We start from the raw sequence: 26707 nt of genomic DNA on the forward strand, positions 1-26707 counted from the left end.
AGCATTTGTTGATTACAAAATATTTATTTTTATCATGGGTCTGATTTGATTGATTCTAACTACATTTATTAATTCTGTTCAACATAAAAATATAAATCTCAGCAAACGTTGTGCTTTGTTGACGAACAGTTTTCATAATAGTTGTGACTCATAATGTTCGCATGTCATGCCGAATATTCGAGGGGCCGAATATTCGGTATTCGGCCAAATTCACTATTCGGGGCATCTCTAATAATTAGGTACCACTCGTGGCGCGTCGAACACATATGTTGGGTAAGCTGGAGCTTATTTGGCTTTTTTTTCTTCCTTAAAATGGTTAGGTATAGGTACCTACTGTTAGCATAAAGTACCTACTTATTGTAGAAGGGAAAATGTTGTTTGCCAATTGGGTAAAAAAAAACATGAATAATAAAATGAACATTTTCTTCTTTATTTCCTATTAATCCTTTACGTAATACACATATTTTCACAAAATATCACAGCCTGTGAAAGATACACCTTTAGTCTTGTAATAGACTACTGTCTGTACTTAAACATATAAATGCTAAAAATGTTTCCATTTGCACGTGCAAGTCAGCTGCTATCAACTTATCAGCCCGCCATTTCACAACTTCTTTATGAATACAACCTCGTATTACTTTCGTATAAATCCAATATAAGCCTCTTATTTATGAGAACGTCATTAAACGATTAACAAAATATTATATTATCATAATAAATAAAAGGCACGAATGAATAGAATACTCATCGATACTAAATTATGATAGTTCTCACGCTTCACCTTCTTCTATCGTGTCAGGCAATTTTCGTCCCCTCGTATCAGGTAAAAGTATGCAAAGTCCAGCGCCAATGAGCGGCGTGATGCCGAAAACTAGAGGCGGCAACCATGGGCTGGTTGAAGACAGGGTCGCTACAAACGGAGCGACCATGGAACCTACTCTGGCTACAGTCGAAGACAACCCCACCCCGGAGTTTCTGACGACTGTGGGGAATATTTCTCCGGCGTACAAGTATACAGTGGAGAAGGATATGGACATGCCCCAGAGACCGATGCAGCCGAGAGAGAGGTGGGCCGCCCCTGAGTGTGGGACTACGGTGATGAGTAGGCAGCTTAGCCCTGTGATGCAGTTGGAACTGATAAGCGTTATCTTCCGCCCGAGAACTCTGTTCGCGTAGATAGATATCAAAGTGCCTGGGACCTGGAAATAAATAAACAACATTAATTAAATATTTATTATTATTATTACTAAAGACTTAGCTTATTTTTGCTGCAATTTAATGACGTACATATGTAATGTTGAGTAAAACATTTGACTCTCTGTGATTGCACTTGATATTAAATATCAAAGTATATATATTTTATGCTTTTAACTTAGTTTGCCCATGCTTTTGTCACGTGACCATAATATAGGCTTCATGTTACAAAAATGTTCAGTTCAACGGTGTTTGAGATACGACGTCTAAACAAGGAATTTATAGGATCAAATTGCTACAATACCGAGACGCTCGTGAACTACTGTGCTAAAATAATAACAAACACGTGTAATAGTTGTATATGACGACGATAGCAGATGTGTTGTGGTTGTTATTGCTAGCAAAGTAATTCTAATCCAGTACTCGCGGGATTATTTACCTAAACTAGTGTAGTAATGAAGGCGAGATAAGTTGCGTAGCCTGGTCAGTAATTTCACTAGTGGATGCATTTCAAAACTCCGATTATAATAATCATACGATCTGCGTTTATAAATGGAAATTCATCCCCTAAGGTGGTGAAAAAGGTTTGAAATTTTGTATCAGGAACGAAATTGTTTGTGAGTGAGGGACTTTAAACTTCGTAGAAAGACAACATTACAACATAAGACAAGTTATTTCAGCGTTATAAAAATTCTTCCTCTAAGGGGGTTAAAAGGGGGTTGAAAGTTTGTAACCGGAACAAATTGAGTAGGTCCAAGGATGGAACTTGAAATTCGTAGGTAGACACAATATTAGAAAGTAAAGAAGAGTAATTTCAGTGTTTTTGAAAATCCGTCCCCTAATAGGATTAGAGTTTGCATCGGGAATAAACATTTTTTTTTAGGAACTTGAAACCTTTAGAAAACAAGAGAAGTAATATAAGTGTTTTTGAAAATTAATCTTCTAGGGGGGTTTAAAGCTTTTTACGAGAAAGAAAATGATTTTGAGTGAGTTTTGGAAAATTCTTCCTGTAAGGGGATTGAGAGGAGATTGCCAGTTTGTATCGGGAATCTTTTTTTTATTGACTGCACAAAGACACAAAGTTCATGTAGAATTACAACAACCAATATAAAATTCGACACGAACGAACAGCTGATTACTTATATGTATAATAATCATGAATAATTAAGGTGTTTTGTGGTGATGTTAAGGGCATTTCTCAGGAGGGCCGTTTTTACGTGTCCGGGGCAGTAATTGATTGAATTTACTGTTCAATAAATCTGAATTAATTTAGGCATGATCTTCAGCTTATATTCTGTCTGGAACACTATCCAATTATTTATTTATTATTTATATAATACAAGAAAAAGAAATCCAAATGCCAAAAATGATGTTCGGTGGGCGTGTCCCGCACCCAGATTTTATGAAACAAAAAATTATTACTCAAGATGGGGCATTAGATCGGAGTTATTATGGGTATTCACGCATAGGGTATTAGTTAGCTTATCATATTCTTTATATCACAATAATGTGTTTGTTCAACACATTGAATAAAACCAAATTTACGATGTGTCCCGGGCTAGTGACTGATATCGGTGTAATTTGCAAAACATGTCAGTACTCCTTCAAAGTTGTAGACCAGGAACTCAGTGTCTCAAACATAGTATGCTTTAGTTGTGCCTTAACCGTTGAATAAAGTAGAGGTACAGTCACAGTACAATAAAGTGATTTTTTAAACGTTTCTCCGTCCTTCGCTGGGTTTGGTCCTATGTTTTTTTGAGATCGGTGGTGCAATTTACTCCGAAAGTTTTAGTGCAATTATCGTTATGTAAGTGATTAAGAAGTCATTGAAAGTACGTAAATCCACCATTATTACATCTCCTCTGTATCGTTCATGCTATTTCTGTAATCGCTAAAAAGCGATTAATTTTGATATCGCTGGTGTTGATTTCCCTGGTTTCGGTGGATTTTTTGACCACCGATATCAAAAAAGTGATCACTGAATTCAAATCCTGCTTTGTAAACTAGTTTGTTGTACTAATTTATCATGTCTAAAAAGTGAAAGATACGTTGTACAAACGTAAAATTATGTTCGTAAGTAAATTATGTCATAGTAGGTACACAAAATCACTAGTTCACTATGAGTAGTTTTTTAAACCAGACGTATAGACCCAATGTTTCTTTCTCTGTCTTGATATTCTTTTCCAACCAATTAAGTCAATTATGTTCGTCGTCCTCTGTATCACCGGAGGTCCTACACCTCGATACCTTTAAACATGTCAGCCATGTTAAATAAATGTAGTCAATTAGATCCCACTTCTTTTAAAATAACTTGTGTATGTAAAGTACTATGCAAGGTGAACCCAAGGGACAGGATGTACAGAACAAGGGATTAAAAATAAAATAGCATTCTAATGTCGAGATCGCTTCAAAGGCACTGAGTACGCTACTCTACTACTCAATATTTCTAAAGGATAGCCATAGACACAAATTGAACACAGCAAATGTTTTAACAGTCCTCAATGTCTTATGTAACATAAGTTTTTTTTTAGATGCGTGTGCGGTCGGATTGCGTGGAACAAACATCTTCTCCTTCATGGATATAATAATGCAATGAATAAATGATTATACCTAATGTGCGAATTTGTGGTCGACAATGTCGACATGTCTGAAACTCGTTTCAGGGCCACACATCACCCTATTATATGAGGCCAGTCATATAGTGTGGAATATCTTCTAGAGATGTTGATTTACAAGCCATAATTTGGTTATTTTAAAATCTTGAGTCTATATCTATTAAATTTATGTAAGCTTTCGAGATCATTAGCCTTGTTACATCGCTTATCAACAAATAGGATTGAAAAATATGATTAAAATAATTATATAATTGATATATAAAACCTAAATGTGATTTTGGTGTAAGCATTATTGAATTCGGTGACGCAAATTGATTTCAGTGCCTGCACATGATTTCGGTGTTTTTTAAATCTCAAATATCTTGAAAACTATAAGGTTCTAATGGAGGCCTCCACTACCAATATTTTTTATATTAAGGGTAGATTTTAGGAAATAAACTTGCATATTATATAAGTTAAAAAAAAAAATTGGCACCGAAGTCAGGCACCGAATGTCATCTCTGAGAATCGCCCTTAAACAGATACGTAATAAATATGCAAACGCCTGAAGTTACGTAGCATGCATTGTGTTAAGATCTCATCAACGCAACGGCCGCCGGGGACGCCTGCCCGAAACATTCGGCATAACTGTCTTAGAATAGAAATAATAGAATAGAACGTATTGGCATCGCCTTTTTTTTATTAGCCTACTTTGGTGTCCCACTGCTAGTGATCCAAAAGACTCGAGCCTTTTAGCTCTTTTTTTAGGGCTCACCTCATCTCTTGACGCCTAAAAGGCTAAAAGCCTATTTCTATAATTAGTAAAATAGGCTTCTAGCCTTTTAGGCGTCAAGAAATGAGGCGAGGCCTAAAAAAAGAGTTAAAAGGCTCGAGTCTTTTGGATCACTACCCACTGCTGGGTAAAGGCCTCCCCTCGTTTTCTCCACTCGACCCTGTCATCGACATTTTCCCACCATTAGGGGTAGAATGCGTCCATGTCGTCCCGCCATCTCCTTTAGAAACGTTTAATTAAACGCTACCATCGGAAGATCAGCGCTGGAAGCCACCAGCAATATGCTGAGATGGGGCCATTTCGTGGCACTTTAATCTTATTTTGTGTTTTCTTGTATATAATGTATTGTACCGATTGTTTGTGCTTACAAATAAATCAATTCTATTCTATTCTATTCTACCTTATACTCGTAGGTATATAAAGCTGGTCAAGCAAATCTTGTCAGTAAAAAAAGGCGCGAAATTCAAAGTTTCTATGGGACGATATCCCTTCGCGCCTACATTTTTCAAATTTGCCGCCTTTTTCTACTGACAAGATCTGTTTGACCAAGTATACTTAAATACTTTGGTTACGAGATGCCGTAGATGGTTTTGAGTAGGTACATTCATATAGTCAGTGAGAGGAGAAGTAAACCTTTGTTTATTATAGGTACCTGTACCTACCTATCCAGATTAGAAAGAGTAAACTGAGAGTTGTAGAAATTATCGGTTTGTCGTATAAATTTATGTTATACTTATATTTGCGTGATGGTTTCATGTTTTTACAATCACGTTTTTACATAATAGGCAAATAAACTTGAATAAAAACATGTCAGTTGTCTCTACAGCTAACTGTAATGTACTTACCTCATATATGTACATGCATAAAAGTTATTGAGCGCTCACCTGTATAGCAGCAGAAATAGCGACATTAGTGAAGATGTTCCCTCCAACATGTCCGATGTACTGCGACACGCCGAAGAAGCACAGCCCGCACACGAACCAGTTGAAGCAGATGGCCAGCGTGCGCACGCGCAGGCGCGGGTGCGCGAACAGCGCCAGGAACGACACGTGCTCGGGCTTGCTCACGTCCACGCTCAGCTTCTGGGTGGTTGAAGAGATGTTCTCTGTTGGCCGACCGTTTCTGAAAATTGAGATATTTAATTAATAAAAGTAATATTAGAATGAAATCGAGGAGAAAACCGGTGTCTCTAGCTTAATATTTAATTGAATAACCCTAGCTACTGCTGTTGTGAAAAACGAGTTTTGTTCAATTTGCAGTGGGCTTCTCCGACGTCACCATAAATGGCCATAAAGTGTAATTCTTTGCTGATCTATGTGGCGAAACGGGCGGCGATCATGTCAGAATTTTTCGAATAGGAAATATATGCATTAACGATTTCACTTTTCAAGTTTATTTTCGTGTTATTGAATTTTCACAGGGTATTTAAGTACGAATAGAAAAATGCTCAAAACTCAATTACATAATATCAAGAGTGTTTACCTCTTAGCAGCGACTGTCATAATCTTGACGGCTTCATCGGTCCTCCCAGCAGTGATAAGCCATCTCGGCGACTCGGGCAACAAATAATAATAGCTCAGGAATATGATCGAAGGCAGCGAGATAGCCAGCTGGAATTTGTCCCAATCTCTAAGGTAGTAGCCGAACGCCGCCAGGGACAGGTGTCCGAGGTTGAAGGGTATCTGGTAAATGATTCCCACAGTGTCTCTGTATCTGGCGCCGATGAGTTCCATAGTCAGGACGAAGCTGGTGACCATGGTGCCGCCAGTGGCCACGGCGAGCATGAATCGAAGTGCAGTGAACATGTACCAGTTCACCGAGTACGCGGTCGCCACACCTGATATCAGCTGCAGGAACACTGCTGTTAGGAACGGCATTCGTCGACCGAACCTGGAAAACAAAATGGTACTTAGTAATATTGGGAAAGCTTCACAAGTTCGGCTCATATAACGATTAATAAGGTAACGGCGGCTATTAACGCGGGTATCAAAATCGACGTCTAACACCGCGGTGTTTACAAATACGCATTTTGCAAGCAAACAGATTTATTCCCTAAGAAATAAAGCATACACAAAACAAGCTCATTCATTGGTCTATCGTGCCCATTAGTGTGCATTTGTGTGAGGGTAACAAAAAACTCGCGATTCGTCAGTTTGTGCGACGGCGGCGCAAGAGCCGGTTATTCCATACAGACGCGTGACGCCACAGTTAAGTGCACTCCAATCTTACTTAGTGTTTTACATTATAGTTATGGCAAATAAACTAGTGCAATGCCTTTTAAGAGGTTGTGTATTGTTTTCTACACGATTTTGAATTACTTTTAACTTAGTTTTTGACCGGGAATACGTTTAAAATGGAAAATAAAATACAGCGGTGATAGGCGCCAATTACTTCTGTGGTAAGTAATTCCGTGGTATGCCACGGTAATAGAAAAAGTGGTAGTTTTGTTATTTACTCTTTAGTGTTGGTACAAATTATCAGTTTTATAATTTCTTTTATTTATTCCAATCTTGATCTATTCACGCTATTAAAGAGCTATTTCCGTGGTATGGAAAGTATTCAACTAACCCTTAATTTTTAACAAAAACTTCAGCACCGATTTCCATGTTTCTATGGGAACCCTTAATCTGTCAACTTTTTCTTATTATGAGATAAAATTTAAAATTTACTTGCCGGTTATGTGATTTTCTCTTTACAAGAAGCTTGTAATATACGTGTTTGATTTTATTCGAAGTACCATCTGTGTTTTATTCTTTTAATGGGTCGGAATTAGGTTTAATCAAACTCCAAATTAAGCCAAGCCATGATCAGATTACCCTCGGTGATAGAATGTATAGAAATCTATTACCGACCCAGACAAATATCGAATGGGTCGGTAATAGGCTCTTAAAGAGTTATCTATTACCGAGTGACTATTTGGTATTGTATTTTTGGTATTTTTAAACATACTCCTATAGTTTTATTTTTTATTTTGTGTCATTATTAAACTTAATGGCACAAACATAATATACAGAACCCACGTCATTATTATTGTTTTAACCCTCGGTATTAGGTTTCGAATTTTGAGTTTGGTTTCTATTAACGAGTGCAGAAAAATCATGCCAATTGAACCCTCGGTAATGAAAGCTCAATTCGCGATAATAGAATCACAGCCTGTCCCTTGCCACGGTAATAGAAGATTGGGTCATTTTGGCTTCAAAAAATATTTTAATACATATAATAAGATTAATAAGCCAAAATGAATCCAAAAACGTGTGAAACGGAAACTTCATTAAATGCTCTGATGTAAAAAAAATATTCCTGGCTGTTAGACAGCATTGATACCCTTAATTTTTAGATCTCTTTTGAAAAGTTCCTTAACTACCACGGTAATAGGTGCCTTTACCTTATTCTAATGTAACATTTTTTTAAGGTATTCTGAGGTGAAGCGATTCTTATTTAAAAACCTTACATCATTGCCATAAATAATCTTACTTTATTACAATCGTAATACCTATTTAATTTATTCATTGTACTACAGCTTGAACGGTACAAAGAGTTGTTGTTAATTGTTAATAAGTCGTAACTAATTGCAGCGGCAAACGTGAAACCCTGATTTGGTTCGGACGTTTAATTATCAATGCATCTTATAATATGTCTTTATAACTTTCAGAACTTATTTTATGTTTGAAGTATAGTTGACGCGAATAAGTATATTAAAATCTAACTAATCTAATGTCTTCAACTTATCACTTCATTGAGCCATTCAGACCTGTCTTGGTAAATCTTGGTATACCTAATATATAAAGTTGAGTATAAAATTAAGTAAGTGAATTAACCTTTTGTATATTTTTTTTTTAATAATAATTAATTGAATATATCTTTTAATAAACCGACAAAAAAAAAGTAAGTGAATGATGTGTTCATCCAATCATACCTACATACTGTATTATATGAATTAAGAGCTCCCAGCCTGAGGTCTCGGGTGGTCGTTGTATTTCGCACCTACAAATTTGCAAGTAGGTCAATGGCTGGTAATCAGCAGACTGTCAAGTAATGCTTTCCGGAGCCCAACGCGAAGCAGGATGCGCCAATTTGTGCAAACGACGAACATAACTTCTTGTAAAGATATCACTTAATACCCACGTGAAACTTACCGATCGGATAGATGGCCGAAGACCATGTTGCCAACAAGTATGCCGAGCATGAAGAAGGTTTGGGTAAGATCTTTTAGCCACTGTCGTCCGCAGACTAGATCCCACTGCGACACGATGGTCTCTCTGAAGACAGAGTGGTCGTATTTGTAGCTGGTGCAGTTCGCATGGCAGACGCTGTCGAAGGTGCTGGATTCCTCTGCGCAGGTGAAATTCATCGGGGGTGCGAGGAAGATGATGCTCATTTGGTGCCAGGCCACAGGAAACTTCACGAGGAACACGACGAAGCAGACCCATATTTGCCACTTGCCAATGGCGCCGATAGCTCGTTCCAGCGGGTCTTGGCCCGTCTTCTGGCTCTCGGCGTCTTTTGTTTCATTCTCCACCACTGGAATTAAAATATGGCTTATTAATTTAGGTACCTATTACTTTTAGGATTTGCGAGTAGGTTGACAAAGGGCGTAGCAAAATCTTCCGTGAGTTTCAGATTTATGGTACATCATTAATTTATGTTAAATATTTTAATAAGACTCGTAACATCTAGGTAAGTATACCTATAGTATTTACTTGCTAGTAATCTGGAATAGCATATAGTCTGTGAAAACAAAAAAAAACATTTTAAGCACGTTTTAAAAAATGTGTTAAAGTCGCTACGCTCATGGTATAATTTTGGAATCTTTCGCTTGCTCGCGGGTATCAATATTAGCGTAGCGACTGAAAATCGCTTCCGTACTGCTATAGTTCATTTCTATAGCCAAAATAAGTCCAGTTTATTTTGTCCCTAACGAATCGAACGAGTGCAATGACATCTATGCGTAGAGTCTTTCCGTGACCACAGCTGGTGCAACTCAGCTGAAACGTCGGAATTAAGTTAAAAACAATGAAATTATATCACGGTAGACCCGTTTGTGTAATTAAATATATCTATGCGTAGGTTTCAATAATAAACACCTAATAAGACTCTAACTAAGGCATCATTGGGGCATAGCATAGTAGCCTCAATAATAGCCGACGTTTGAAGAAACAAAGAAGAAGGACCGCGGTTTTCTTATATCTCTATAGGTAGTTGCATGCTTAATATTTAGGATTAGTTTAAGTTCAAGTACCTGAAAATGATAAATTTAAAAAGTAGACGAGTACAATCTATAAATTGTAAATACAGATGTCAAACGTCCCACAGTAAAAAAGGAATAGTTATTTGTTGTACAAGGGAGCAAAGTTGTTGTTTATCCGCTCGTGCTAATATTGATACCCGAGCAAGCGAAAGATTCCAAAATTGAACCACGAGCGTAGCGAGTGGTTCGAAAAAAGGAATCTTGAGCGTTACGAGGGTTTCAAAGCACGAGGGTTAAACAAAATTTGCCCCCGAGTGAAACACAAAATTTTTCACACCAACCTGAAGCAAATATTAAATGTAAAATATCAAACAAAATCTAAACAATTCAAATCCAAATGAATGTTATTAAATATTTATTATTCAAAATCATCATTTAAAAGTCAATTCTACCAGTAAACATGAGAAAACAACCCAAAATTTGCATTAGATTACTTTGCCTCACATGTGAATAAAATGCACCTTTGCTATCAGTTTTTGAAGTGTAAAGTAAGCCTTTCCGAGCTGGTGTGGTGAAAAATATATTAACATTTAATATTAATATTATGTTATGTAAGTATACCTTCCTACACGTAATCCTAATGTACTCGTAGGTATAGGTATACGATACGCATCAAGTAGGCTCGCATCGCACGCATTTAAGTATAAATATAATTTATTTCAAAATAATACCGTTCAATATTGAGGTACATATTTCATCTGAGAATAAATTAGATTTTAATTTCACTTACTCATTTCATTTATCTTCTCGGGCTCAGAATTAGATGACATGTTGAACTGATATCTGGATTTATGTATGTATGAAGTTTAGGTCCCCGAGCCCGACTGTTCGGGACGGAGTTGCGTCTTGGAATAACTGAATGGTACGGAGGTATTTTCTTAGCAAGGGTGACCGCTAACACACTATATTGGATAATGTATGACTAAAAATTGAATAATGACCTCTTGGTGCTATGAGCATGCGTTAAATTTAATACTACGAAACAAAAGAAAATGACAAAAGCCGATAAGAGCGATAGTTTCCTGAGATTAAACACTAACTGACTTTATAAGACGGCTTTTTAGAATTTCATAGCGGAAAATCCTTGTAACGTTTTATAATAATTGTAAGAAACTACTCGCAATTAGAGTAATTAGTTTGCTATCATTCAGTTGAAGTTATATAGGTCAGTAGGGCAGTTGCACGTTTACTCGGTCGACGGAGATGTTCCACGGAATATTTACAGACTCGGTGGCAGTGCAATGCCATTTGTTATACACACGTCAATAAAATGACGCAGAGTGCATACATGTAAGTGACCCTTGTTCTTACATTAAAACTTAGGTACTTCAACGTTTCTCTGAGATACCCTTTGACATTTGAAAAGGAGCGTGAAATTGAAGTGATAGTTTATCTCTCTCATCTCAGTCGTTCGAATAGGTACTACCAAGCCTACCTACGATTATCCTAGTTGCCTCCTCTGCTACTGATACAGAGAAAAGTCCGCTTTCCGACTTTTTTCTTTCACTTCGCACGGTCTTTTGCATCCACTTGTGAATCTTGTGATATCATTCTACCTATGCCATGTAGGTACTCGGTCTTCGTCACGTTTCGTTAGAGCACAGTTTATCGACAGGAGGCCTAGTAGTGTCCCGATTTGTGAGACATTAATATAATATTTTCCCTTACCTCACCGAACGTAAATCAAATTAATTGAAATCTCTTGAATAAAAAAAAATACCAACGGCTTTTAATTAAGGTATCAAAATTAGGCGATGGCCATGTGATTGGGCGCATTATCGACCGAACTTTGCTCTTAAAATAATTGATGTGAAGCAAGTATTAAAGAAAGGGTCGTGACCTTTTGATAAGGTCGTCCGTCATCGAGCCAGCACGGCTCGGCTCTCGAGATAGCGGGCCGAGCCTCCAAGACCAATATTCTATGATAACATAAGTAATTCAAGGTACAGAGTACATAACTATAACTAATGTAAGGTAATAACTATCCCTACAGGAAAATTACGATTGTTTTAAACATATCCCTACTGCATCCGACTTGCTGCGGCCGAAACTGTTTTCCGATTACCGATCACTACAAAAACATGACGCAAAAATAAAATATTAGTAGTATACCCTATAATGGACGTGGAACCAGTAATGGGACAAAATCACATAATTCCTCTAAAATAAGTATCTAAAAGTAGTTTATAAACACTGGCTGTATATTATCATAAATAAGAGTCCTAGAGCTGTTTCAGTTTGAAGTTTCATTAAATTTGGTTGCTTTTTAAGAAATTGGCGTCCACCCAAAAGTTGTCTTGTCACTGAAAAAAAATACCACTACGAATTCTTAACAACTTCGCTAAGAGAGGTGAGTTAATTTATTAAATTTTAATTAATTAATACTTGATGAAAACTAGAATGTGTTTTGTTAATTGCATTTACCATGAGATAAGGTATACAACACACCTATGTTGTGACTCCACAGATGTAAAAAATAGTGGTATTTGGCCCAATCCCATTATAGGAGCTGTAAAACTGCGTACCTCCTATGATGGGACAATTGACAGAATGATTCTTGCCATGCCATAATTTCATATTTAAACAATACAGAAGTAAAATGTAGTTACGAAATATGTCAATCAGGAGGTATTCTCGGACTTCGGATAAATTAATATCGTTTTTCCAAACTTTTATTTAACTTGCCCTGTTATTTAGTGTGGGTCCAATCTTGGTAGCTGAATTTGAGCCACTTTTCGATTTCCGATTCAGTTGAAATTTTGTGTAAGTACGTAATTATGTGTACGTAATATGCAAATCGGGTGATAATGCAATATTATGATAACATGGACCTAATCTGATGATGGAGACAGGAGGTGGCCGTGGGAACTTTATCGCAATAAACCCTAACTAATTGTGTTCGGGTATATTAGAATTGTCTCGATGGCTCTAATACAATAATAATTGGCGTGGAAAGAAAAATACATTCAGCGATATAAGCTTATACCAAAAATTGATTTTTTTGTCGTAACTTATTCCCCATTTCAATATTTTATACTGATAGAGCAATGTCCATTATAGGGGGCCCATTACTGGATCCACGTCCATTACCGGGGGCCCATTACTGGAGCTTTGGTGTCCATGACTGGAGAAAAAAAGCATAGTTTTAATTTGTTAAATGTGTGGAAACTAATTGCAGTATCTTTGGTACAACACGCCTAAAACATGAAAGACGGATAGGACTTTCATCTTTTAACACGCTAAGCGGTAGACCATTTACATGTATAAGGGAAATATCATAAATACTCCAAATTTCCTCTTAAATGTCCCATGACTGGTGCTGTTACTATAGTAATGTAACATGTGATCGTTACGCGCATTGGAATGGTCAAACTGTTTCCTTATGTTTACGAGAAGTACTTAAATTTTGCTCTTTTAATTTCATACGTAAATTTGTGCTTATCAGTGGCGAGTAGAGATCACGCCAGGGTTTCATGAACCGTTACACGAGTCGGTGCGTGTGACTAACATGTGTCTGCGAGTATGTTATCTCTTCTCCTTATTAAAGATGGAATCCCAGATTCAACTAGTTTTTTCTGGGTTCGTATGTGGGCCTTTTCCAAGCAAACAATTTTTTTTCACCACACCAGCTCGGAAAGGCTTACTTTGCACTTCAAAAACTGATAGCAAAGTTGCATTTTATTCAAAGTGATCAAATGCAAATTTTGAGTTGTTTTCTTATGTTTGTTGGTAGAATTTGACTTTTAAATGATGATTTTGGATGATAAATATTTAATAACATTCATTTGAATTTGCTGAAGATATTGTTGCTAAAATTGTAATATAAGTAAATAAAATAGAGCGGATAGAAGTTTTGTAACTATGTATACCGGGTGTGGCCTGTAACATGAGCAAATAATTAAAACATAGATTGTACTCCTCAAACGGTGACACTTTTGTTCAACAACTTTTAAAAATTATGATGTATTTAGACTCCCTATTTTTCATACAAAATAAATATTATCTTCAATGGACGCCATCGCCACGCCATTATCATTGTGATTGACGTTGATTGTCACGCCTAAAACATAAAAAAATTCGCAATACATTGCGTCTTAGAATAAACTTTAAAGTGTATTAAAAATCAAACGACAAGTTATTTTTAAAAGTCGCTGAACAAATGTTGGTCAGTATGAGGAGTACAGCCTACAGTTTAATTTTTTGCTCATATTACAGGCCACACCCGGTATAGAGGTTTAATTTCAGCAGGTCGTAGTTATTATATCACACGGTACTTACCTATTATGATTGTACCATTATATTTTTATAACCGAGGCCACCTACCATACGATGCGAATACCTACATAGTCAGTTTCGTGTATATAAAACGAGCAATAAATCAAACTGGAGATACCTAAGTAATTGATACTAAGAACGCTTCGACCACAAAACCTTATGAATTATATATTTTTTTATTTCGTAATTAAATAGCCGCGACTAATTCTCCTATAGGTATGTAACAAATACTTTTTAGGAAATTTGTGGTGGGTTGTAATAATATTGGAAAATTTTATGACAATAAGTAGGTACATATTACTTAGGTACCTACTATTTTGGTTTCTACTTGCGATAATACAATGTATGTATGGAATGATTCCTATAGTTTATCAGTAATAATGCCGTCTGGAAAGAACATATACTGATGACCTTTAGTGATAAAACAACCCAATTATACCAATTCAAACATTATAATATTTATAAAATAAATAAATAAATAAAATATAACTTTACAGAATGATCAGCATGGGCAAATAGTTAAGTAAGTACTATAAAAATAGATCATTTATGTTTATTATTGTTTTCTAATGATATCAGTTAATTGTTGAACGATATGAAAATTATAGTCAAAAGCCATGATTTCATGAAAATCGATTTCACGTGATTATAGGCTTGCAATTTATACGCAAACTTTCGATCTTAACCATATTATGTAGAAATTTTCTGCATAATGGAAAATTCCTTAAATCATTAAATTACCGTTTACTAAATGTGGTAAGCTAATATCTATATTAGGTACCTACCTACCTACATCACACCGGAGTGTATAGTCTTGTAAACTTTGCTAGATAGAGCAATATATAGTACCTACTACATACATCTAACAACAATGAACCTAGGCCAGCTTTCATTGTAACTTTGATAGGTATAGTATAATAGGTATGTTCAACTAATCCATTATAGGCAGGTACGGGAACCACCCAAGGTATAAACGCGCCTTACTAAAGAAGGTTATTTCCACTTATTGATTGATATAAAATAATATTTTCATCACACTTGCTCGGAAAAGATACATTTACACGTAGGGCTTGCGGGCGGGAAATTGAAATTTTCGCCCTAGGGCGGAAAAAATCTTTTCCGAGCAAGTGTGATGAAAAACACTTATTTACACGTAGGGCTTGCGGGCGGGAAATTGAAATTTTCGCCCTAGGGCGGAAAAGTGTTTTATACAGAAGTTTGTTTTTATTAATTCTCCTTTTTCCTTACAAGTGTGATGAAAAACATTGTGTGTGCCACGGGCGGTAAAGAAATTCCGAACTCGTGAACATTTTAAGCCCTCGCTTCGCGTCGGGCTTAAAATTGACACTCGTTCGTAATTTCTTATTTCCCGCCCTTAATACACAATGTACTATTTATGGCGGTTGTTTTATTAAGATGACGGTGATGTGATGGTAATGGTTTTATGACCAAAACAGTAGGTACCTACCTATCAAGATGGCGCTGTGTCACAGCAATTTAATGGGAAGAACAAATATATTTAATTGTGTCAATAAGGTTGTTAGGTGTAATGTCAGTGTAGATACCTGTTTAAGTTCTTAGTATTTATAATTATGTAATTATTGGTAAAAAAATGTCCTGTGGGTTTAGACTAATTAAATACAAGTCTATTCAAATGCATGCGTCTTTTTCTACAAATGGTAAGTTTCAATCGACTACTGACGGAGGCTTACATAGTTTTGAATTTTTTTGTACAGTAGGTACAGATGTTTCATACAAGTTAGGTTAGGTTAGGATATTGGTATAGGACGAGTCACAATTATGATGTACAAGTGAACTTATGAAGCTAAATTAAAATTAGTGACAAGCACAAACTTAGAGTAAGTATATATGACATGATAACGTTAGGTGATTAGGTATATGAAGTGCGAACATGTTTTTTGGACGTAGTTTCCTCAATTGCAGGTTTTTATTATCAACAAAGTTAAAAAATAAACATAAACAAAAAACTCGCCTGCATCTGGCCAAATTTCGATAAACTTAACGTTAAGGTGGGTAGGTATTAGGTACCTATACATATGACGTGAGATGAGAACATGTTTTTTGGACGTAGTGCTTATCCTCAATCGCAGGTTTCCATGTTCAAAAACAAAGTTAAATAAACAAAAATAAAAAAACTCGCCATTAGCCAAATGTCGTTAAACTGTTTTTAGGGTTCCGTACCTCAAAAGGAAAAAACGGAACCCTTATAGGATCACTCGTGCGTCTGTCTGTCCGTCTGTCACAGCCAATTTGCTCCGAAACTACTGGACCAATTAAGTTGAAATTTGGTACACATATGGAAGTCTGTGACCCAAAGACGGATATGTAACGTCAACAAATGAATTTTAAACACAGGGGCTACTTTTGGGGGGTAAACTATAAAATTAAAAAACAAAGTTTTGAAAACAGTATCGTGTTACATATCAAACGAAAGAGCTCATTGTGAGAATCTCAAACATATTTTTTCTTATAAATTTACAATAAAAAGTTTAGAAGTTATTCCAGAAAATAGACAAAAAATGACCATTCCCCCCCCCCCTTTATCTCCGAAACTACTGGGTCTAAAATTCTGAAAAAAATACACAAAATAGTCCTTTACCTATAGATGACAGGAAAACCTAATAGAAATCTAGAGTCAAGCGTGAGTCGGATTTAAGAACAAAAATGCAGTTACGTGTTTTTAGGGACACAGCCGCAATTGTTTAAGTGAAACGTGATGTAGACAGCTATTGCGAAGGTCCTAAGCCGATGTCCGCATAAGGCCGAAGGCCCGAAGCGTCCCGAAGAGGCGCCCTTTTGCTTCATGCGTGAGTTGGACTGAAGACAAAAAATGCGACTAGGCTGTATCTGGGCGTTTTCAGAAATAAATATTGAAAACCCGATTCTCACAGATCCCGGTCTTTTTGGGTTCTTTCAACTCAGAATCACTCGCCTATTTAATTCTGATGATAAAATAAAATGTCCCAAAAATTTGTATGAAAATTGTACATTTCCCTACGTCACGCACATACAAGTGAAAAAATTTTTCATACTAAAACGTGACGTAATGTAATGGACATTTTGGGACATCTTTTTTTAATGGTGGGATGGAGAATGCTGTCGATTTTGAGTAGAATGAGCCCAAGAACGTCCAGATGTGAAAGAATCAGATTTTCAATATTTATTTCTGAAAACGGCCATCTGGCACACAGCCGCAATGGTACTTGTAGTTCTGATTGATTAGGTTACTATTGTTACGTGTTTTAAAAAGCCTTATACAGGTTGGCCAAAAAAAAAGTGTATTCCCGTTGCCAACGTGCAACCCCGAAATCGCGAAGAAAAATTTGGCTGTTTCATACATTTTGGCTGGTCCGTTTTCTATGGGAGCATACATTTTATTCGCGATTTCGGGGTTGGTCCCATACTAAAAGTTACTTAGTATAATCTCAAAACCTCCTTGGCTACGGGAATGCACTTATTTTTTGGCCAACCTGTAGGTATTATCTCTCTTCGGCCTTCGCTTTTATAACAATTTTGGAAGTTGTAGGAAGCACGACCCGTCGGACGCTCCGAGTTTTCAGCTCTATGCGGAGCTCGGTCTTCAGTCTTCGCATTTGGACACTTGTACTATTGTTCAGCATTTAATCTTCAGAGTTGTAGAGATATAAGCCACCACGCCAGAAAACTTCATGTTACATCTGGTTATTGATTGACCTATTCGGGTTTTTCAAGACGTTTCACTCACGTCACGTTTCAAAAATGTTGAAAATTGTATGATGTACGGAACCCTTGAAACGCGAGTCCGACTCGCACTTGACCAGTTTTTTATTTAGTTGGACATGGTTTGACGTAACTTTAGATTAACAGCTTCTTGAATGCTTTATTTATAGGAAGCACAAGTAATTGCCTATCTTCATGGTGACGTAATTCACAAGCAAGAAGTAGGACTGATGGAAAATTACATTAAGAGTTCTTTCACCCAAGAATCTTGAAATATATGGGAACGTAAAATTTCATGTATGTAAATCGTATTGCATCAAAAACTGTTTCAGTGTGAGCTAAGGTTACCTATACATATACCTATGTCTTTTTTGTGGGCTTAATAAAATAAATGGACTTAGATGCTTAATTTTCTTGCCAAACCTGTATTATAGTCTTTACTTTTTTTTACGACCTTAGTATAAAATGTGACCATATCGTTTATTTTTATACTGTCCACGTCCACAATAAAGACGCTGGTTTTCCCTAACGTTTTCGACCCTAGATTGAAACTTGGTAAATCAAAGTTAAAGTCAAACGGACTAAATATAAATATTTAAAATAATATTTCAACACGTGGATATCATGTAAATATGAGATGTATGAGACCCTGCCCTTACTAAGTAGGTACTAATTGACATTGTACCTAATTAAAGATCATAACAAGAAGAGGACGGGGGGCGTGCTCGTGCGGTTGAGCATGACATTAATCAACGCTTGTTTTAATATATAAGACTGCATCGAGCAAAATCAGCGAAAAAGGCAGTCACCGTTTAGTCGCTAGCGTTCACATCTCTTGATAAAAAAAATTATAATAAATGTCATTATTATCCCAAAGAGTGTGTTTACAACGAATCACCCTTGAAAATCTGAAATATTTTACAATATAATAAATACACTTATGCAAAGTTGTACCTAAAACGAGATGAACGAGTGTCAGCGTTTAGTAAAATTTGTATAAAAAAATCGATGCTCATGCTATAAAATCGAGTGATTTCGAAAGCCAGATAACTGGACTACAACGAATCAGGCTTTTCCTATTTTTCCTCTTAAAGGCTACAGAGAAATTCAATCGTAAACGTAAACTTTCGTAAAATTTCCATACATCCGCCATATCTGTCAAATTCTCCTTTCAATCAGATGCCCGCTGGGCTTGGTTCAAAGCGGACGCGTACCAGGATCTCCCAGTTTGACAGTTTGAAATTCATATCCGTATACGAATGATGATACCAGTGAAAAACTGTGTTCAAAATAAATAGGGTAAATAAATAACGTCACACGGAGATCTAGAGTCATTAAAATTTCGACATCTTTTTATTCACAAGTCATAATACTTAAAAAATATAACAAATTATTTAATAAAATATATGAATACAACCAAATCGGTGTAATTAGCTTCTTCCTAATTCACTTAAATTGAAAAAGTTTGAAGATTTGTTATTTCTTATTGGAATAAATTTTCATTGTGCTGGTATTCATGTTACGTCATTTTAAAAACATATATCGTTGCTTATCATGAACAGTGGTACAACTAAAAATGAAATGCTATTGCATTTAATATTCTATCTTTTACTGGTAAGATTTAAAGTCGAATGGCATTTCATTTTGTTTTGTGTCACTATTCATGATAAGCGTCGATATGACATAATGTCAATATACTAGATAAACAATTTATCAACAAAATTCTTCACATTTTAGCCTAAGCAATATAAATTATTAAAATTTTATTTATGAAGACGGAGCAATGTTGTTCACATAATTTCAGCAATAAAATTCTTAGTTTCAACTAGTTCTGTTGCTATTCTAAGAGCTATCACGAGCTCTGAAAGTTAATTCAATGATATATCATCAAGAAATTGAAATCAAGACTCGACCTGCAGTCTCAGCGAGTTTTTGTGGCTATATTATCAGTTGAAAGAACGATATTTAAAGCCAATACCAGCAGTGGTCTGTTTTACGAGTACCTATATTGGTTTCATGTGACGATGTTTATATAAATGTATCTATCAAACAACAACGTGCTTTTATTTCATTGATATTCGGTGAAAAACGATAACTCAGTAACGAAATAAAATTATGAGAAATGCCTTTGGTTTTTTTCAGTGAACGTTTATATTTATGAGGTCGTTTATAAGGTCTTATGTCTTATCAGCGTGGCTTTGGCCTTTGGACATTTTTGTAATGCTTTGTAATAAGATAGGTGAGGTATCTACTTATATCCCTAATTGTAATAACCTTTTTTGAAATGAATTACAATTTAATTATTTAAATAAAAAAGTGGTCCACAATAATATACATCCGTTCGGTCCGCTAAAATAATATAAGTGCCCTTCATAATATTAAGTAGGTATATTTAAGATTAACAATCAGTAAACATCATTAATTACAAATTGGGTGAGATATTTCCGACATAAAACCTAAAGGTAAAAGTACAATTTGCTAAGTAAACTGTCAATCTACATTAATTATTATAATAGATAGACTCTTATAGGTCAGCTTACTGAAGATTATGAACAACATATAGGTACTTTCTAAATAAAATACAATTTGTTTTTCCATGACTCATGTAGGCCTTATTTTACTAGACCATTTAAATTAAAGATGAAATTAATTCATGATAAAAGGTAATAAGGCCCGGTAATATTCTCTGTTATTCTTGAACTTGTACTATGACTCAGACACTGACACTGACAGTGCAAGTAACAAGGCCCGGTTCCGAACCAACATGGTATGGTTTTTTTATAAAACGTGTATTTTTCAAAAGCGCCGGAATATTATTATAACTATTTTGGTATATGAAGAAACATGAACAAATGAGAAATCTATATTGAATTGGTAATAATATCCTGATTATTTATAAAACTATTTCAGTTAAAATAAAGGTGGGCCTTATATGCCTCACCTAACCCTATTCGTTCACATTTAGATCCTATAGCTATATTTGGTCACTTTGGCCGTCACTATCTATTTGATACCGATTGTACTAACAATTAAAAGTACAGCTCATATGTACTTTTTCCTGTACTGAAACTTATAAGGTATGCCCACCAAATACGCTCATAAGAACGATATATTCGATAGATATAGGCTATGAACTATCTAATGATATACAGAGTGTAATCGTTAAGTGTAGCCAGGCTATAATTCCGTAAATATAACAGATATCAGAAAACTTCAAATTGATATCGAAAGTGCGTTACCCAATGAGTAAAATTACATTAATAACTTTTTTTAAATAAAAACAGAAATATCCCAGACATTAACTCTACTCTAAGACATTAACTCACAAACCCTCCCATACATTTAGTACGACGACTCACCCTTCAAAGAACGTTGGTGCCGTAAGAGATAAAACTGCTTGAGATTCATTATTTGCGACGATAAACTGTAATAAAATAATAAAACTACCGTTTATGAAATAATAGATTTATTATTTCATAAACGGTAGTTTTATTATTTTATTACAGTGAGGGGTGAGTCGTCGTACTAAATGTATGGGAGGGTTTGACGTTAATGTTTGGGATATTTCTGCTTTTATTTAAAAAAGTTATTAGGAATCATCCATTAATTACGTCACATTAATTTCTAGGTTTTTTGACCCCTCCCCCCCTCCTTGTCACACTTGGTCACATTTTGCAACTCCCTCCCCACCTGGTGTGACGTCACATTTTAGGTAATTTTGTTTTCAACGAAATGGGCAGTACTAACTCGGCATTATTTAAAAAAACCGGGCAAGTGCGAGTCGGACTCGCGCACGAAGGGTTCCGTACCATAATGCAAAAAAAAACAAACAAAAAGCAAAAAAAAAACGGTCACCCATCCAAGTACTGACCCCTCCCGACGTTGCTTAACTTTGATCAAAAATCACGTTTGTTGTATGGGAGCCCCATTTAAATCTTTATTTTATTCTGTTTTTAGTATTTGTTGTTATAGCGGCAACAGAAATACATCATCTGTGAAAATTTCAACTGTCTAGCTATCACGGTTCGTGAGATACAGCCTGGTGACAGACGGACGGACGGACGGACGGACGGACGGACGGACGGACGGACGGACGGACGGACGGACAGCGAAGTCTTAGTAATAGGGTCCCGTTTTACCCTTTGGGTACGGAACCCTAAAAAAAAATTTTTTTGGTAAAATAAATATATATATGTAATTTTATAACACAAAACCGATTAGGAACGAAAATTACCTACATACTTCCAAAAACTCATTATTTAAATGTACTGCGAATAAAAAAATATAAATTAATTTTCGGTTACTGATGAATAGTGATGAAGTTAAAGTGACGTCATAGTGTTTGTGACTCCCCCTCCCCATGTCACAACATGTCACATTTTCTTGACCCCCTCCCCCCCCAAACGTGTGACGTAATTAATGGATGACCCCTTAATGTAATTTTACTCATTGGGTAACGCACTTTCGATAACAATTTGAAGTTTTCTGATATCTGTTATATTTACGAAATTATAGCCTGGCTACACTTAACGATTACGCCCTGTATAAGTTACTTCGGGACGCGTCATGGTCATGGCCCAGAACCCATACTATCCGGGACACAGTTCTTTAATATTATGTGGGGCTAAAAAGGCCCTCTGTCAGTGCAGGTGACAAGGCCCGGTCCCGGGCCTTATTGAACGTATGAGATGGAATAGTAAATTTAAATATTTTAATATAGGTAATTATGAGTTTTTTGATTTCCCGATAAGTTTTAAGTAAGCATCACTTACTGACTTACAAAAGTATAAACGTAGTACCTGCATTCTATTAGATGTTTTTAAAGCCTTATTATCAATAGAGCTTTAAAAATTAAGTTATTTATAAGTAAAATATAATAAGCGCGTTTAGTTGTAAAAAATATGTTGCAAGACCTATATATAACTAATGATTCTAATGAAGGGATAATTTTAGATATAAGTAGTTCACTTCGAGTAGGTAAAATAGACGATTTCTTATATCTTTAATAATAAAACTCCTAGTTTTAATTTGGTCTATGTCTACAAACCGCATACCTACCATCGCACACCACCACACTGTTAACTGACAGTTCGTAAACCTTATTACAAAAGGCATAAGGTCTACCGATGGACAGTTAAGAGCGTCGCCGTTTGTACCTATCTTAATACAAAAGTCAACAACGAAAATAAATAATTACCTAATACGTCACATACCTATGACATGACATGAACAAACAAGGAAAGCTATATATAAAAAGTGTTTTTTCTCTGTCTTCTCACAAAGGAAAGTTTCACAGTTTTAATTCCTCAAAGGAGGTCAGTAGTTAACACTAAACTCGAAACAGCACCTTTAAAAAAACATTAGGGGTCACTGACCTGTCCCAGTACATTGAGGTAGTGTGCGTGAGCTGCGTTTGTGCGTGAAATGGGGTAATTTGACAGAATCTGAAAATTTACCCTCCTCTAGGCTAAGAAAGTATCTCAACTGTCTCTTAAGTAGCCGCAAATAGGTATATAGAATCGTTATTAACCTATTAACGTGACAGCCGTGAATCAAAATGTTCAAAATGGATTCACAAATAAGAATTAAAATAGGTCAATAGGTACTAAATTAATATTTATACAATTATAAGCTCACTGGTACTATTATTTATTCTGTGACTCTAATCTGTGTTGATATACTGCTACAATAAGCGAATGTTTTCTACTCAGTAAAGATACAAAGTTTACCGAAATCTAAAATATACTTAGGACCAGTTTCGTTAAATAATATCTCCATTACCAGGCATTTAAATTCTACTAATAGAATTGAAATCGAGTGGTCAATACCAATAGATTCCAAATTTCGATCGCTCGTATTTCAAAAATTAGCGTTTCGCCGTTTTCTACCAATTTTCGAGTGAAGAAATCGAGCGATCGAAATTAAAAAATCGGCCCCAGATAGAAATCTACTCTGTGGGGGCATGAAAATCTTTAGCGGGATATATAATATGTAAAATACCTGTATTACAATATTATATGTATATAGTTGTAATTTTTATTTAGTCTGTCCGAATTTATTCGTGGACCCCATACAAACTACAGACTACTATACCAGTTAATGATATAGGTATCTACTTATACTTATGGCTAATGTAGGTAAATGATCTTACATCTTAGCTCATAAAAACTTGATTGTTTCTCAAAAGTGGAGTGTAGATTATTGGGATGAGATAAAGAAAGAAAGGTCAGCATGATGAAATTTGAAACACAAATTACAAGGATAATTTAAATTTATCTATGTAACGGTAACTACCGGGTACAAAGTTTATGAGATAACAAAGCTTGGGACTTCGATTAGTTAGAGAATCAATCCACTTTTGGCAACCTAATCCAAAAATTTGGCACACATTATTTTTTTGGGAAGCGACTGCATATATATATATATATAGGGCTTTTTATCCAGCGCTTATATATATGTACAAAGACACTGCCATTACCCCTTTGAGCCGTTGACAGAATCTATGAGCTGTTTCTGTTTTATGAACAAAGTTAGCTAAACTAAACACAAACACATAAATATATCAATCACCGTCTAAACACAATTAACGGCATGTTTCAAGGAGTGGCTTCTCAAAAAGGAACTGAGAGAGGGTGACATTATGTACTGATAGGATAGCTGGTTGAGTGCGGAAGTCCGCGGCCACGAGTGCAAGGCGATAGCCTCGGACGTAACATCTGATAAGGTTTGCTGACTATTTAGAAACATCGTTAATCATTTCAAAACAAATAAATACCTAACGATAGGTCATAATGGTCATGGTGTTTATTTAGTTTGAAATAGGTACCTACCTACCCTTTTTAATTTTTAGGGTTAGCTTACACATGTATAGTGAGTTAATTATTAGTTATACATATTTCTGGGTCATAAAATGACCATATTAACAGTAAAATTTAAGCGCTGGTGGCCTAGCGGTGAGAGCGTGCGACTTGCAATCTGGAGGTCGCGGGTTCAAACCCCGGCTCGTACCAAGAAGTTTTTCGGAACTTATGTACGAAATATCATTTGATATTTACCAGTCGCTTTTCGGTGAAGGAAAACATCGTGAGGAAACCGGACTAATCCCAATAAGGCCTAGTTTACCCTCTGGGTTGGAAGGTCAGATGGCAGTCGCTTTCGTAAAAACTAGTGCCTACGTCAAATCATGGGATTAGTTGTCAAGCGGACCCCAGGCTCTCATGAGCCGTGGCGAAATGCCGGGATAACGCGAGGAAGAAGAAGAAGAAGAAGATTAACAGTAAAATTTAAAATTACTTAACTAATCAATAAAACCATGATAAAACCATAAAGGAAACATATAAATAAAACTAAACGACTACAGTGAAATCGCGATAATCCGGCACTTCGGTGGTCCGGTATACTCGTACCCAGTAATCCGGCACTAAAATTGGGATACAAATCATCATTCTATGTCCTAATTTGGAGTTAATTAACCTTCTATATATAATTAAGTTTTAAAATTAGTAGTAGGTACCTAACTAAACATGGATTCTGGTTACTTGATACTATTTTATTCTAATAAAGGTTTTCATTAGTTCTACCTTTTTCCAAAAGAAACGTGGTGTTAACGTGTTTTAAACGTATCTAAACTTGAGTAGATATCCGGTTTGAATTAGTAATTTTTTTTTGTGACAACATAAGTATTTAATTTTCACGAAATGTATGTCGTTCAGAACTTAATTTCTTATTAATTAGTGCAACCCCTAAATGTTATTCGATTCCTTTGAACTTTTTAATATTAAGTAGTTCACGGAGACTCGATTGGTGAGCGAAGTCAGCAAAATTGACACTTTTATCCGCAAAATTAGTCCGCTCTTAGAAAAGAAAATTTCCATGCTCAGATACTAGAATCTATATATATAGTTATATGTACTTAAATAGAATTAGATATGCATTCATTAGAAATAAAGTATACCTACCTAAGCAGGTATTTACGAATGGATAATAGTGTGTAACTTTTTTTTAATAATTAGGCAAACTAAAACCTATAAAAGGAAAACTCAAAGCACTTACTTTTTACTAATTTTCACTACACTTCAACAACTTCACAAAATGCGAAAATACACGTCAGCTGGGCAGCAAGTGGTCACGCAGGCCGTCCGCTCGACGTGTCTATACGCATTGGAGAGTCAGCGGCTGCGCCGTCGTATATATCCTCTAGAGAATTTGCTAAAAAACCGGCATATAAATAGCAGATTACTTATAAACGACGGAGACGTAATTTGTCGTGACGTTCGGGGATTTAGAATTTATCTGTTATGATATGTTATTCGTTATAAATCCACTTTGATGTAAGCGTCTTTTTTACGCAGGTAATAATTATTTGTTTTACAAGGGGGCATAACCGCTCGTGCTAATATTGATACCCGAGCAAAGGAAAGAATCCACAATTGAGCCACGAGCGTAGCGAGTGGTTCGAAAAGTGGAATCTTGAGCGTTGCGAGGGTTTCAAGGCACTAGGGTGAAACAAATTTTGCCTCTGAGAGAAACACAAAAATTGTCACCACACCAACGCAACAAAAATACTAACTGTAAAATATCAAACAAAAACAAACCAAATCAAATCCAAGTGAACGTTTATTACATATTTATCCTTCATGATTTTGAAAGTCAATTCCACCAGTCAACATAAGGAAAAAACTCAAACTTTGCATCAGATTAAGTACTTTGCCATACATGTGCATAAAATGCTTTCTTCAATCAAGAGAGTCGTATTAGTGTGGTGAAAAGTTGAAAACAATATAAAACATAGGTATACCTAACTAGTTTCGTACTTATTTGAAATATTAGCACCTAAGTAATTTGTAGTAGGTATAGTAGAGATAGGTATTTACGAGTAGATAT

The 26707-nt window shown here is 35.8% G+C and overlaps 1 protein-coding gene across 2 annotated transcripts; it reads right to left on the reverse strand.

The window, feature by feature from the left end:
• Positions 1-406: 406 nt before the first annotated feature.
• On the reverse strand, positions 407-25977 carry LOC134668091 (organic cation transporter protein-like). Of its 2 annotated transcripts, none has more exons than XM_063525573.1 (5): positions 25877-25977; positions 8718-9102; positions 6064-6471; positions 5466-5703; positions 407-1199 (listed from the first exon to the last, which is right to left on the reverse strand). In XM_063525573.1, coding segments are annotated over exons 1-5 (1461 nt in total). In that variant the 5' UTR covers positions 25878-25977; the 3' UTR covers positions 407-770. The 2 variants fall into 2 exon arrangements, with proteins under 2 accessions (XP_063381643.1, XP_063381642.1); XM_063525572.1 differs by lacking the exon at positions 25877-25977 and adding an exon at positions 10560-10714.
• Between the last annotated feature and the right edge of the window lie 730 nt (positions 25978-26707).

Source organism: Cydia fagiglandana, chromosome 10 (genome assembly GCF_963556715.1).
Source record: "Cydia fagiglandana chromosome 10, ilCydFagi1.1, whole genome shotgun sequence".
NCBI classification, from domain to species: Eukaryota; Metazoa; Arthropoda; class Insecta; order Lepidoptera; family Tortricidae; genus Cydia; species Cydia fagiglandana.

Coding starts and splice junctions, on each gene's coding strand:
- LOC134668091 (XM_063525572.1), bottom strand. CDS start 10,599: ATGTCATCTAATTCTGAGCCCGAGAAGATAAATGAAATGA. Junction 9,103..10,559: donor CGAGAAGATAAATGAAATGA/GTAAGTGAAATT, acceptor TTTTAATTCCAG/TGGTGGAGAATGAAACAAAA. Junction 5,704..6,063: donor ATGACAGTCGCTGCTAAGAG/GTAAACACTCTT, acceptor CTCAATTTTCAG/AAACGGTCGGCCAACAGAGA.